We start from the raw sequence: 14,646 nt of genomic DNA, 5'->3' as shown, positions 1-14,646 counted from the left end.
AAACTAATCACATTTCTCCCAAGATTCAAATAAATTATCAGCAGAAAATAAGCTAAAGTAAAAAAAAAATTGTGTTTTCACACCTTAAAGAAAAATCCAGTTGTATATTATTTCTACTGTTTGAAACGTGAACGATACGTGGATTATTGAAGCAGGTAGCATGGAGCCACGCAGATGGTCAGTAAACAATCTTAAAACAGAACTAGCTAGATCTCTTTTTGTTTGCTTTTGATACAGTTTAAAATATAGCTTTTAAATAAAAATACACAAAAACGTAACATATTTGCCTTTCAAGTTTAAAAACCGATAACACTCACTTTGCAAATTGTCTAAACCACGTAGTTTCCACGTTTAAAAATGTGTTTATTTTTGGGAGTTGAGCTAAATTTTTTATTAAATTCAGCTCTGCGGTAAATTCAAGTCTGACATTTTTTAAATAGTGTCTCAGAAGGGACAGGAGAGCTCTTAACCCCCCCGCCCCCCTGTTCTGGGATCAGCATGTTTTCTGGCTTCGCGTGAGTCTCAGCGTTATACACGCTGCAGTAAACTGATCTCTGGTCTGTTCTGGTTCGCGCTGGCTAAGCCCCGCCCACAGGGAGGTTAACGTATTATGGCTTCCACCTCCGGTGTCGCGCCGACGCCATATTTGTATCAGACAAAACACAATAATCAAGAGTTTTTAAACGGCTCATCGGCGGGTGAATCCCTGCCAGACGATCACACACCCCTGTTGAAATACGGTTACAGGGTTTACCGGGTAGCAAAAGAGGCAAAAACCAGCCGAAATCTAACTTTTTAACCATTGAACGCTTACGGGCTAACTGCTAACATAGTTATCTGGTAAACAGCAGAATGAAAAAAGTACGCATTTCCTGCCACAACTTTCAAAATAAAATGGGGGCGGTGATAAACTGGTATTTTGGTGAAATACTTCAGCGTATTTTGACTCACAAAAAATGATCTACACTTTAAGGCTTTAATTTTTATACCGTATCTTTTTATATATTGGAAGAATATTTACTTTAAAAGTGGTTAAATATATATAAAAAAATACTTATAACATGTAAAATGCAAAAAGTCAGTGGGCAGTTATGTTAATTTTTCTAATTATTTTTGATAAAAAGTTTCTAGTCAGTGTTGTGCCATATTTTTTATATTGTTTAGTCTGATGCAACTAAAACTGAATATAATATAACTTTTTAATATTTCTGTACAAAATAAAATCTACAAAGAATTGGTCAAATATTTTAGTGGTATCCATGGCACAGGTTGTGATCCAATATAGTGTGCAGCTCTGAATTTAACACGATACATCTTAGTAGAACTTTAAAGCTGAAATGACAAAGTATTTCTGGTATTCTTCTAATTTATATGAAATATTTTGACAAGAGTTCAAATATTTGACCATTTTAAAATCTAACGGAATCGCATAAATTGGAAGACGAGATAAAAGCTGCATTTTCGTGACATTTAATTTTCTTAAATTGAAATAACGAGAACTATTCTTATTTTGAAGGCTCAATATCAACTTCCGGCTGCGTAACTGCTACCGATTGCTAACTTTCAGCAGTAAACAAGCTCTGAGGACTACGACAAGCTACAGAGGTCCCAAATGCCCGTTTTTAGAGAATTTTGAAACAGATTCCTCGCATATCTGGCCCATGCTACGTCTCGGAGAACCATAAAAAATCGCACAAATCCTCTTCACGCGGCGGGGTTTGCGCTTCTTAGCCGGCTAGCTTGCTAACATTAGCAGAGAGGAGCAGCCTGGTTGGACCCGAACAAACCTGAACGCGGTAAGTAGCGCTCTGCCGTCCTACGCCAGGAGAAGACTCATATTTTCCGAGCTTTCTTATATTTAAAGATTACAGAAATAACCACAAAAGGTGGAACAATATCATCATACACTCCTCCGGTAAGCGCTTTGGCGGTGCACGCTTGCAGAATGCAACTTAACCGGATGTGGAAGTAGTTTTTTCTCCGTGTGTAAAATAGGAAATTTCTGTGTGACTTCCCCCGGAAAACCAACAACTTAATATCAAACAGTTTCCTGTCGGTGCTTCTGTTTATTTCTCGGTAGCACCGACGGAGATGTTTATATGTAGAATGCCGTAGAAAGCAGCTTAGATGGGGGGACGGGGGTACGTGGCACATGGCGGTCTATTTTCTGGCCGTGAAGGCGCGTAAAATGGCTCCTCGGCCCCGGAGACAGAGTCTCGTCCCGCTCCGCTGTTTCGCAATAACAAATACTGTTTGTTCGCAGGAGTTCCATTATCGGACGGGACTTTTAACAGTTACAAAAATATTAAATTATCATTATAAACTCACAGAAGGTCCTCAAACTAATAACTCGTTTTACAAAATGGTCCCACTTTGATTCTTAAGGTGTTGTTTCTGTATAGTTTTAGCAAAAAGGAAGGTAATAGGCTAATGCTTGAATGCGAGTAATTCCATAATCGGACACATATGATTATGTATGCGTGGTCCTGTTTATAAGACCATAATTTGCTTTTATAAATTTGCTCACGAACCCGAAAAGTTGTTCAATTTTTATTTTTTAAACTAAATTATAGAAACTGCACAAGTTTTTATTTTGTTGTAAATGCAGTTTGTTACTGAAAGGCGGGGTTTTGTCCGATAATGGACACATATTTAGCTTTGAAACCCCGTTACAGTGAATGGAGGGGGAAGCTAACACACCCTTCTTTTTTTAAATAAATTTTTAACTTTTTTTTGTGGAGTGTTTCAATGAAATAAAATTAGGTTAATTATGTTTTGGTGTTTAATAAATAAATCCTCTTAGGCTTAGTTAAATATTCACACCGAACTTAAGGAAGGCATCATTAAAGATTATAAGCTTTCATCAGCATTAAAAGAATATTTTCAGACATAAATAAATCAGTTTATGTGGATAATGTGTGAAACTAAATCCCAAAACATTTGCGAACCATTAAAACCATTGTTGTAACCATTTAAAAACTGATTAGGTTTTACATTTTTGGAAAAAAGCAACTGTTTTTACTTTAATCTATTTCTAAACTGCTCTTAATTCATTTTCCTGTCTTAAAAACTAAATGAGTATCTTTTAATAGAAGTGAGATGTTATAGTTTGGAGTTATTTTTGGTTTTTATTCATGTAGCCATCACTGCCTGTGTTTCATTTTCATGTTTTTAGCCACAACATAAACTGAAAATACAGTTCAATAAATGTTCAATAAATTACATTATTATTGAAAGGTACGCCACAGACTGATGTTTTCAACCCTTTATTTTTGTTAATTATGATGGTTTTCTCCTTACGGCTAATGAAAACACAACATTTAATATTAGATATTACATCAGACCAATAAACTTTGCTAGAAAAATTGTTCAAAAGGCTTTTAATCTGACAAATGAGCCTCATCAGAATTCATTTAGTAATTTACAGAATGTGGCTCATGCTGCTAATCTAAAATCTGTATTTTGGACGAGGATAAGCATTGGAAGTGTTTTTTATGAGCTGCTGCTCTGATGTGTGTTAGATGTCGCTGGTGGATCTGGGGAAGCGGCTGCTGGAAGCAGCAAGGAAAGGAAACGACGACGAGGTCCGAAACCTGATGGCCAACGGAGCGCCGTTCACCACCGACTGGGTGAGACGCCCACAAAACTAATTTACAATAATCTGTTCTACCTCTAAATTATGCAATGACTCGATAAAAGTAAAGCTTTTTTATCATTTTGTCATTTCCAACCACAGACTTTAATGTATTTTATTCAGAGCTGCAACTAACAATTATTTTAGTAATCGATTATTTGGGCAGTTAATCAGATAAAAAAAAAACATTTGGCACATTTTTCATTTAGCCTCTAAGAATTTTTAATACAATATTAGAAATGCATTAAAAATGCAAACAGACAAATAACTCAGTTCCTCTTTTAAATAAGAAAATAAAAACTTTATTGCATAAATGCAATAACGTAGCATTCCTGTAGTGAACGTTTAATCATTTGTAGATTGATTGAATAATTTTTGGATTAACAGATTGACAAAAAGTTTAGGCACCTTTTGTCACTCGATTATCAATTGTAGCAGATTTTTTTAGCTATTTATTTATTTTTAAATCGGTAAACAATTATTTTAGTAATTGGTTAATCACAAATAATTGTTTCAGCCCTAATTTTACTGGAATTTTAAGTCAAACACCAGAAAACTAATTTTTTAAATGTATTTTTTCATATTTTCTGAGGAACCAAATGGAGAAAAGAGTTGAATACTTTGATCTTAATATTAAGAATGTAATACAGAGTTCAGGTTGTTCAAAACAGAAACTTATTAAATTCATTCTGTTCTGTTACAACAACATTTACTTTAATGACTTTTGTCTCTTTTTGTGCTTTTGATCTCACTTTTCCACACCGACCAGCTGAAGCAGCCAGTTTAGTCACTGCGGTGACGTCACAGTTATTTAATCTGCATGTGACTTCTTCGTCTTATTCTTCCTCTTCTTCTTTCTCCACAGTTGGGGACGTCGCCTCTCCACCTGGCCGCCCAGCACGGCCACTACTCCACCGCCGACGTCCTGCTGAGAGCTGGCGTCAGCAGAGACGCCCGAACCAAAGTGGACAGGACCCCACTGCATATGGCAGCTGCTGAGGGACACACAGTCATCGTAGAGCTGCTGATCAGGGTGGGACTTCAGGACCGACTGGCTGCAGTTTGTTTCAGTCGGCCATCTTTTCTTTACCTTTATGACATCACCAAGTGGATTCAAAGACCAGAAAATAGTTGGACAGAATTGTGTTTTTGGACTCTGAGAGTGCGTTTAACGTATATAGACAGAACAGTGGACGGAACAGATAATGCTAAAAATTAAAAAGAATAAACAATAAAATAACGAGTTTATAAGCAATAGATGAACCAATTTATAAACAGTAATTCAACTAGTTTTTAAAAAATGAAACAGCTAGTTTATAAGCAGTAAAGCAATTAAAAACAAACAGTTTGTAAGCAATGAATCTAGTTATATAGTTATGTAAAACCACTAAAACTTTAAAAGTAGTAAATATGAAGTGGAGGACAAGACAAACAATAAAATCTTAAACATGATTGTGAAGTAGTTAAAAAGAGCAAAAGTCTTTAATGATCACATGAAAGTTTGTGTGAAACGACTAAACGTTGCATCAAGACTTTCACTCTTTGCTCTAAATGCAGACGACCAGATAAATTCATGTGAATTAATGTTTTAAATCGTTTTTGGTAAACCTGCTTCAGAGTGGTGCGGACATCAACGCCAAAGACATGCTGAAGATGACGGCCCTCCATTGGGCGGCGCAGCACGGACACCACGGCGTGTGCGACACCCTCATCAAACACGGCGCCGACGTCCACGCGCGCAGCAAATTCGACAAGACGCCGTTCGACATCGCAGCCGACATCCAGAACACGGAGCTGATGCTGATGCTGCAGGTGAGAGGAACTGCGACATCCAGTCAGCTTTGCCTTCTTCTGCCAAATTAAGTTGCTTTTAATTATCACTGCAGCTGCAAAGCATCTTAAACATTTACTCTTTCTGCTGGATGCCGCATCAAAGTGCCAACTTAAGATCTGCACCAACAGAATAATTTTAAATGAATCCACTGTAGGAGCTAATTAGCCAGATGTTTGCTGGTGTCTGCTTACAGGAGAGCATGCAGAACCAGGTTAACATGAACCAGGTGAGCATGAACGTGGAGACGAGCAGCACCACCAACCAACCGCAGTTCATAATCCAGGGAATTCCCGCCATCCCTGGGGGCGTGGTGAATCTGGCGGAGCTGCTGAACAAGGCCAGCGCAGGTGAGAACAGAAACGCCACAGTTCAACGGCGTTTAAATACTCTGACCTGGAGAAGACGAGGAACTGAAGCCTTCTCAGGCCAAGGAGTGAAGTTTGTTACTGTGACATGAAAACATGAGAAAAAGTTTTCATCGGGGGTGTTCAAGGTTTCCTACAGTAGAAAATGTAAAGTACGACACAAAGTATTTGTCTTTGTGTTAGAAGCTTTTATGATTAACAGAACTATAAACTTTTACTGAAATGTCGACTTTGCTGAGCCCAAATCATCTTTCATTTAATTTATTAAACTTGGCTAATTATAGCAGGCGTTTTGAAAGAAAGTGACTGAAATCCTGTTTTTAATCAATTTATTTAATTAAGTTAAGAACAAACTGAAAACTAGATTTTTAATACAGAAATGTGCTAAATCTTTGTTAGATTTTTGTCTCATATATCAATATATTATTTTATATTTAGTCTAGATTTATGTGTATTTTATTATTTATCTGTACCAGTAACGCTTGTATTTTGTGTTTTTCAGTATTTTTTTATACGTACTCATTGTACATTGTTGCCTTTGTGCAATGACAATAACTAGTAAAATCTATTTCGTGCAGGAAAAAATTCGGGCTACTTTATTTGCTTGATGTAAATTTTTAGAAATATTTTCTTGACCTTTTGATTTAAAGTTTCAAATGTATAAATATTTATTTCAGCTGGTTGTAATGTCGGGGCCTCCAGCTGAAGCGATTTCTCTCTCTGAAATGTTTTTGCTCTGCAGGAGAGTCGGAGGAGGCGATGGCAGCTAGCGCTCTGGACTCCAACATCCAGCATGCCGCGGTGGTGAATGAGAGTGGTCAGCGGGTCATCACAATCGTAACGGACCAACATGGCAACCTTCAGACCACGGGGGGGATGTCCCAGCCCTTCTTTGTCACGATGCAGCACGGACAGCAGAGTAAGTCCCAGGCTGAGGGCTGGAGGCTGCAGGACGGTTTGTGTGCCGATAATTATTGGTTTGTTCTTTTTTCTGTCAGTGCTCGCAGTGCCGGCCAACACGGTGACGGAGGAGGTGGTAACAGAGGAGCCGCAGCCTCCACCCTCCAGGAAGAGGAAGCTGGAGGTGACCAACAATCACAACGACACAGGAGAGACTGTGAGTACTTCCTGTTTACGTAGCTGAATTACATTTAACACAGGGTTATTGCAAAGTAAAAGACATTTATTTACACTCACATCTGTCTGTTTGAGGTGATCTAATTTAATTGAGTGATCAAAATGTCCCTCCAGATATTTTATTGTAAAGCAGGGAATTCTGGGTAAATACAATAAAAACTAACGCAAGCGTCTAGGGCAGTGGTTCTTAACCTTTTTTGAGGTACCGAACCCCCCAGTTTCATATGCGCATTCACCGAACCCTTCTTCTTATCTTCCCCTCCCCCCCCCGCCACACAAAATACTTTGCGGTATTCTGATTTAGTAATGTAATTATATTAGCTGTGTTACCACCCCCTCGCCACTAGAGGCAGTAGCAACCCCAAAAAGATCCGACTAAGGAGTAGATTTAGACTATAGAATTTGGTAAAAAGAGTGGAACTCCTTCAATCAGGGCTCCTCCGCAGCTCTGATTGGCTAAGCAATGTAACGTGATCCTCTGCAGAAGAAGGAAGTTGAGTTCTTGTCTTCTTCAGAGGTTTTCATGCCGTTTCCTTCAGTAGCTCTTGGTACAGCTCCCCCACAGGAGAGGAGGGGGGAACAGGTTCTTGTAATTAATTTGGCTCTCTACTGAACTATCAGGTGTAAAAACTTCCTTAATCTAATAAACAAGATTCATCTGGATGTGTGTTATTTAAATTATGTTCAATAAAAAATTCTAATTGGATCACGAGCTGCTAAATTGAATATTTCAGTTATGAATAAATGCATTTTGGAGATATTAAAGGCTAAATCAAACTTGCCCAAGTACAGCACCATGTGGAACACCAGAACTGACTGACTGGTGAATGTGGAGAAATTAAAAAAGAAACGGAAAACAAACTTTGGATTATCTGGTTCTGATGGGATTTACTGGTTGGTTCGGTTCTCTATTTTGTCTGTTTTCATTGTAAACGTTTCTTCTTCTTCGCTCTTCAGGAGCTGCTGCAGAGACAGCTGCAGGAAGCTAACAGGAAGGCTCAGGAGTACCGGCAGCAGCTCCTCCGTAAGGAGCAGGAAGCCGAGGAGTACCGCATGAAGCTGGAGGCCATGGCCCAGAGTCAGGCCAACACCAGCAACGGCAACGCCGCGGCCGGCGCCAACGCTGCCAGCCCGGAGGAGGTGGTGGGAGGGGAGGACGAGGAGGAGGGCGCCGTCGGCGTAGTGGAGGAGGAGGGAGAGATGGTGGTACTGCAGGAAGGGGGAATCATCATGGAAGGGGAGGAAGGTCAGGTGACGCTGGTGGAGACGGGCGGCGAGGCGACGCAGGTCAGCTCCTAACGCAGGAGGAGACGCATCGTAACAGGAGGCGGCTGATTGGACTCATTTAACTGAGACGGAGGGAAGCAGCTGACTCACTACAGGAAATACAGAGCATCCGAGTCAAGATGGATTCCTTACAGAGAGACGGACCGGCCAGGAAAGTCCAGCTCTGCTTCATCTTAAGCCCCAGAATGACCGGATGCTGACAGATCAGCTGACCGTCGCTTCGATGCAATCCAACAGAAAGGGAAAAGATGCATGAGCTGACATGGACCTTCATGTCGCGTTTGCTTTACGTTGTCATCCGTCTGCGAAGTTCAGTGTGAGGAAATGTGGGAGCGATTCGGCATGGAGGCGAACGTTTCTGTTCCTGATAGAACTACATCCCTCTTCCCTATTCGAAATGTGACTCAACAGAAACTTAGACCTTCAGTTTGGCCTAATTCAAGTTTGAACATCGGAGAATCAGAGCCACGCTAGGAAATAAAAATATATAAAATCACAAGATTAAAGTCAAAACATTATGTGAATAAAGCTGAAATAATACAACTGTCATAATATAAGATTAAACTCATATGACAAGAATAAAGTCAAAATTATACAAAAATAAATGTGAAATAATACAGGAATAAAGATGAAATAATATGAGAAAGTTGTACAGGAATAGATTTAAAATCACCTGAGAATAAAGTCTAAATAATAAAAGTATAAAGTCATATTACCATTTTATTGTGGTAATATGACTTTATTGTCATGATTTAGAATTTATCCTCATATTATTTTGATTTAGTTCTTGTAATAATATGAATTGTTCTCATATTAGGACTTTATTCTCATATTATTTTGACTTAATTCATGTAGTATAATTTCATTCTTGGACCATTAAGACTTTGATCTTGTAATTTTATGACTATCCTTTTCTTTCAACTCTATGCTCTTGTTATTTTGACTTTATTCTCCTTATCCTATGATTTTATACTCGTAATTTTAATTTTTATTATAATTTCTTAACGTGGCCCTAATACTCTCTAAGTATGTCTTCTTTTTGAAGGCCAATAACTATTCCATCAGACCCTTTTGTTTTTGTTTTTTTTCTAAAACATGTATTATGTTCTGTTTTTGTCGTTTAATTTAGTGAATCCCAAAGTTAGCTGACCTGGTGTGGCCATAACTGAGCGATTATCGAGACACTGCAGTGATTCCTTGTAATGTGATCTTCATGTTTGGTGCATTTGGAGGGGATTTCATCATATTCAACATGAAATTCAGATCTGTCATCACCGCAAAAACACAAAATCTTACCAGGTAGTTTTAGTTTTGGTCTAGTTTCTTGTGTTAGTTTTGTTTTGAAACTAAACAAAACTAACTTTTAAATAACTTTTTAAAAAAGATTTAAGAGCTGGTTTGATATTGATGAAAAATACAAGTTTCACTAGCAGATTATTTTACTTTTAACATGGAAAAATATCCTGTTATAAGTGAAATAATCTGCCGGTGGAACTAAAACTGGTTGCTAAGTAACGGGCTGGGCTGGGCTAAGGTTGCTAGGTAACGGCTTTAGTCCCTCTTGCCCGTGGAACTAGAACATTTTCATCAATAAAAAGTAATAAAAAGGGATTACTGACTTAAAACAAGCTACTAAGTTTTGCTGAAAAGTTACTTGTAACTTAATTTTGTCTTATTTCAAGTGTTCCAAGATATTTGCACCAGAAACTAGACCAAAACTACTTGGTAAGATTTTTATGTTTTTGCCATGATTGAACCCATTATATTGCAATATTAAATTATTTAATACCATACTAACTTAGCAGTTACACAGATATTTTATTACATGTTTATCCTAACAGAAAACCCACTCAGACAGTTAAAACATTTTAATTAAACCTCGAGTTATTCAGTCGTCTTCTGTGCAGTAGACCAACAAACTGTCAAAAGGTTAGCCCTAAACTGTTGTGTATATTAAAGGTGAACCCAGATCAACTGTTACAGGCAGTAAAGGAGAAGGTTTTCCCTCGAGAAGCTGAAAAATACTTGATGTCTTCCTTTTGTCCGTGCATTCTCCACCTAATCTTTGATCTTCATCCAATTCTGCAGCGTTGTCTGCGGTTCTGGTTTGGAACCAGCTCTGTGACAAACAGCAGCACAGTGTTTCTGAAGGCCTGATGYATGAATGTTTGAGGCTTCAGGAGGGTCTGGATGTTGGCTCTAAGCTTGATTACACTGCAAAAACACAAAATCCTACCAACTAAGTTTGGTCTAGTTTCTAGTCCAAACATCCAAGTACACTTTAAAGAAGGAAAATGTAATGTTTGAGCAAAATATTGATTAATAAAAGTACTAGTTCAATTGGCAGATTATTTCATTTATATTAAGATACTTTTCTTATAAATGAAATAATTTGCCAGTGGAATTGGTTCTTTTTCATCTATATTAATTAATTGTATCTTGCTGAAAAGTTATTTGTAATTTTGTTTTGTTTTATTTCAAGTCTTCTGGAATATATACACTAAAACAGATACAGATACTTATGATTTTGTGTTTTTGCAGTATGATTTGTGGTTTGTGTTGAAACTCGTTGTTTTGTTGTGATTTTTATCAAAATGGTTGACGTTAGAGATGCACTGATCAGGCTCTCCCTTGCTATTTCAGGTTCAGATTTTGACCAATTTCTCTTTTTTTTTGACTCATACAAGTGAAAATGTGTAATTTAATTATTGCTAAACTGCAAATGACATGTTTGTGGTTAATCATTTCTCAACCAAAAAATGGTTCTACAATTTGATGTAAAGAATAGAACAGATCTGCTGATCAGAGCTTATTGAGGAGATATTGGCTGATTCCAACTCGATCGGTGCGTCTCTGTGAAATCTGTATAAGGGCATCAACTTTCTCATCTCAGTTAAGTTTACAGATGGTTACCACCACAAACTGAAGCAGAACAACCTGTTTACAACTTTACGGTTTGTAAAAAAACAAGTTGTGGAACAATCCTGCAGTAAAATGAAGTACTACTAACCTCATTTAGGACTGTTTTGGCTTTTTCTTGCAAAAAAACTGAATTTTCTCTCAATCAGTTAGTAAAAACTCAATAAATGAAATTCATGCGCACCTACAGGAACCTTTTGAACATGAAGGAGTTTACAGTTATGTTGGATTTGAATCCCCTGAAGCCAAACACATGTTGGTCCGGTTCGTGTTGCTGAACTTCACTGTACTCGGATCGATCACATGTATTCTCTCAGCTGCCTGCCACCCCCCACTTCTCCTTCAACCTGAGACCAGCTGTTTGTGTTAGTTATTTTTATAAGCTTTGCAAAACCAACCCTTTTCTATGTACATACAAAGTTGTATTTTTTTAACTTTACCTACTGGCTTCTCTGACATTGATGATGATGATGATGGCTGCCTGCAATTAAATATAAACTTCTTTTTTGTTTTTGAAGAACGTCTTTGTTGTGTCTTTGAGATTTCAAAGCGATGATGACCATACATAGTTTGCTTCATTTATTTATGAGCTCTCTATAGTGTTTGGAGCACAGCGTAGCTCTGTAGTTTAGCGTTGGTCATGATATTTTTGTAAAAAAAAAAAATTGTATTTGTAAATAAGTTTGGTTTTTTTTTTAACTAATCTTCATTTTATTATGTTCTTTTTCAATAAACTTTGTGACATTTAAAGCAACACAATATATGGCAAGATAATTTATTGGAAAAAATCTTAATAAAATCCTAATGTAGGTTGCATGTATATTGAAATTTAATGTTGGTAGAGTTCCCCTGATTTTTGTTTAATTAATATTTATTATCTTTGAAGTAGAAACAGTCCCACAGCATCACAGATCCTCTACCATACCTAACAGTGATTTTCAACATATTTACCAATTATTTTAACCCACAGCCACTTTAATTTTTATGCCAGAAATCCAATTATTATGGTATTTGAGAAAAGTCCCATATCAAAATCTATGTTTGTTTGTGATGAAGGGACAGAAAAGGCTTCTTTTTTTACCATTAATCCCAAACAATACTTTGGTAAGTAAAGGTTTTCTAATAGACTGATCCTGAGAGGTTACTACAGCATGCCTATAAGTTTTTTTTTGGTTTTGTTTTTTTTAAACTTCCTTACCACCATTGTCTCTGTGAGTGGTGGTAAGATAAAAATAGGTTCTCATCCAGCCTAGTGGCCAGTTGTCATGTCACATTTATAATACAGGGAAAAAGAAAGTCATGGATTACTAGGAGTTACTCTTATAAGTATCTATGAACTGATCAATTTAAAAAAAAAAAGGTATGTTAGAGGAAAAACCTCCATATACATCAATTATAATGGGATTGTTTGTGGCACCAACTATTGAGCTACTCAGTAATGTGATAAAATATTTTCTTTTAAAAATATATATTTTGGAGATATTCCTACATATCCAATACATATATATATATTTGTGATAATATATTAATAAAATATATATTTAAAAAACACATTCTGCAAAAATGTTGGTAAAAATTACATTAATATTTTTAATTGATTGATTAGATCAACAACCCCGACAAATTTAAAAATGTCACCCGCATCCAATACTACAACTCCTACGCCTTTTAAGCCATCCAGATAGAGGATTATTATACCGATGATCGTGATTGACGTCTCTGTCGACCAATCAGAAGAGAGGAAAACAGGGACGGCCAACCCCGTTCTTTCGGTGGGCGGGGGTGTAGTGGAGGGGGCAGGGCGCAAGTTATCATGGAGGATCAGTAGGCAACTTGCGGCCAACAGAGAAGGGCAGCTACCCGTCTGATCCCCGGGACTTTTCTCAACTGCTCAGCGCTCGGTTCTAAACAACCACACGTCACAGTTAAACATGGATATGAAGAAGAGGATTACTTTAGAGCTGCGGAACCGAAGCCCAGCAGAGGTAAGCGACTTAGACAGTAAGAATGTGGTAATTGTTGTCCGTGATGCGCGTCCGGAGCCCGGACCTTGCTTCTCGCCTTTCAGCACTTACTTACTCCCTTTATTGAGTACGAGCGGGCTAATCGCATGCTAAACTATATTTATCGACGCGCTGACAGTATGAGTTAGAGCCCAGCTCGTTATAGTTGTTTGAGGTATATGTGGAGCATCTTACGGGGTTGCTCGGTCGTACCGCCCCCCTGCTCTCCGACAAAATTCCGTCTCTCACTCCGGCTCAACGGTCGATACACGCTGCTAATTCCTTCAACTTGTTCGGCTTTAACTTTTTTCATCGTATCTGCTCCTCGGGGAAACTCTTCTTTAAAATAATAATATTTGTGTTCAATCTGTTTTTCCTGGAGTACGGTGTGGGTAAACAACAACTCATCTGATGTCCGTTATAGACTCGCTCGTCCTTTATGAGCGGACATTTTTAAGTCGCCGCAGCTTTAAACTTCGACGACATTGTCTTACAGCTGACTTTCTTTCAACAGGTCCGGTCACGCCACGCAATGTCCACTTTAATTCACAGTCAAATTATTGTGTTTTCGTGTCTTTTCTTTTCTTTCTTTTTTTTTTTTTGCGGTGGTTTCGGTTCGACCCAGCTCGCTGGCGCGCAAAGGTCGGTCACAGGCTGCGCGGCGGAACGGTAACGCGTTACCGACCTGCCGCTACTGAAAGCGGATTAGCTTTCGTGTCGAGCGGAATTTTCGACGACGACGGCGAAAATGTCGACTCGGTGACCTACAGAAACTGGTTAAAACAAGGCGGCGTTACACCGCGGTAACGTGGCCACCAGGTAACCGGGGGGGTTCGGCGACGGAATAAGGACGACGTAACGGAACAAGATGGCGTTACACCTGAGCCGTTAGAGTACAAGAAATTAGATTACTGTGTGTTCACGTAGCTCTCGAGGATCTACGTGAAAGCTGTGAGCGCAGATACTGGTGTGCCCGTTTGTGTCCACTGCTCCCATAAACCGGTTCTTTAAAGCTGCATGCCTGTGTGTGTGTGTGTGTGTGTGTGTGTGTGTGTGTGTGTGTGTGTGTATTATATAACCAGCAGCTCAGGTTAAATAATACTCCAAGTTAATTTACTTGAACAGATGAAACGCTGCGGTCATGTTTTATAAATTGGGGGAAGCCGGCAGATGGTTAATGCAGAGAAACCTCCACCTCCTCCTCCTCTTCCTGCAGCACTCTGCATGCAGATTACAGTGGGTTAAACCCTGCACACTCACAGCGCAGATGATGATGGAGCTGCAGGCTGATGCTCTGCTCAGGCTCTTACGTTATATAAGGCTTGGAAGACCAAAGGATTCTGGGAAATAAAACCAGCTACTAGTCAGAGTAAAACCAGTAGTCTCACCAATACAACAGGAACTACACTGTTATTTATTTACATAAAACACAGGTTTAGTTAAAGCTGCAATGTGTAGCTTTCATAT

General features: G+C 38.5%; 2 protein-coding genes across 3 annotated transcripts in view; both read left to right on the top strand.

Moving 5' to 3' along the window:
• The first annotated feature begins 1,089 nt into the window (after nt 1-1,089).
• Nucleotides 1,090-9,605, top strand: gabpb2a (GA binding protein transcription factor subunit beta 2a). The gene is made up of 8 exons (XM_008422256.2): nt 1,090-1,796; nt 3,522-3,629; nt 4,500-4,667; nt 5,252-5,446; nt 5,662-5,815; nt 6,576-6,752; nt 6,832-6,950; nt 7,928-9,605. Exons 2-8 carry the CDS (start codon nt 3,522-3,524, stop codon nt 8,267-8,269), a joined length of 1,263 nt encoding a protein of 420 aa, XP_008420478.1. The 5' UTR covers nt 1,090-1,796; the 3' UTR covers nt 8,270-9,605.
• Nucleotides 9,606-12,965: 3,360 nt separating this feature from the next.
• The window catches only part of anp32e (acidic (leucine-rich) nuclear phosphoprotein 32 family, member E), an 8,864-nt gene continuing 7,183 nt past the window's right edge, over nt 12,966-14,646 (top strand). For both annotated transcript variants that reach the window (XM_008422258.2, XM_008422257.2), the window contains exon 1: nt 12,966-13,161. In XM_008422258.2, coding sequence (XP_008420480.1) covers nt 13,108-13,161 — 54 coding nt within the window. In that variant the 5' untranslated portion in view covers nt 12,966-13,107. The remainder of the gene's footprint in view (nt 13,162-14,646) is intronic.

Source organism: Poecilia reticulata, linkage group LG11 (genome assembly GCF_000633615.1).
Source record: "Poecilia reticulata strain Guanapo linkage group LG11, Guppy_female_1.0+MT, whole genome shotgun sequence".
NCBI lineage: Eukaryota > Metazoa > Chordata > Actinopteri > Cyprinodontiformes > Poeciliidae > Poecilia > Poecilia reticulata.
This window is presented reverse-complemented; position numbering and strand designations above follow the sequence as displayed.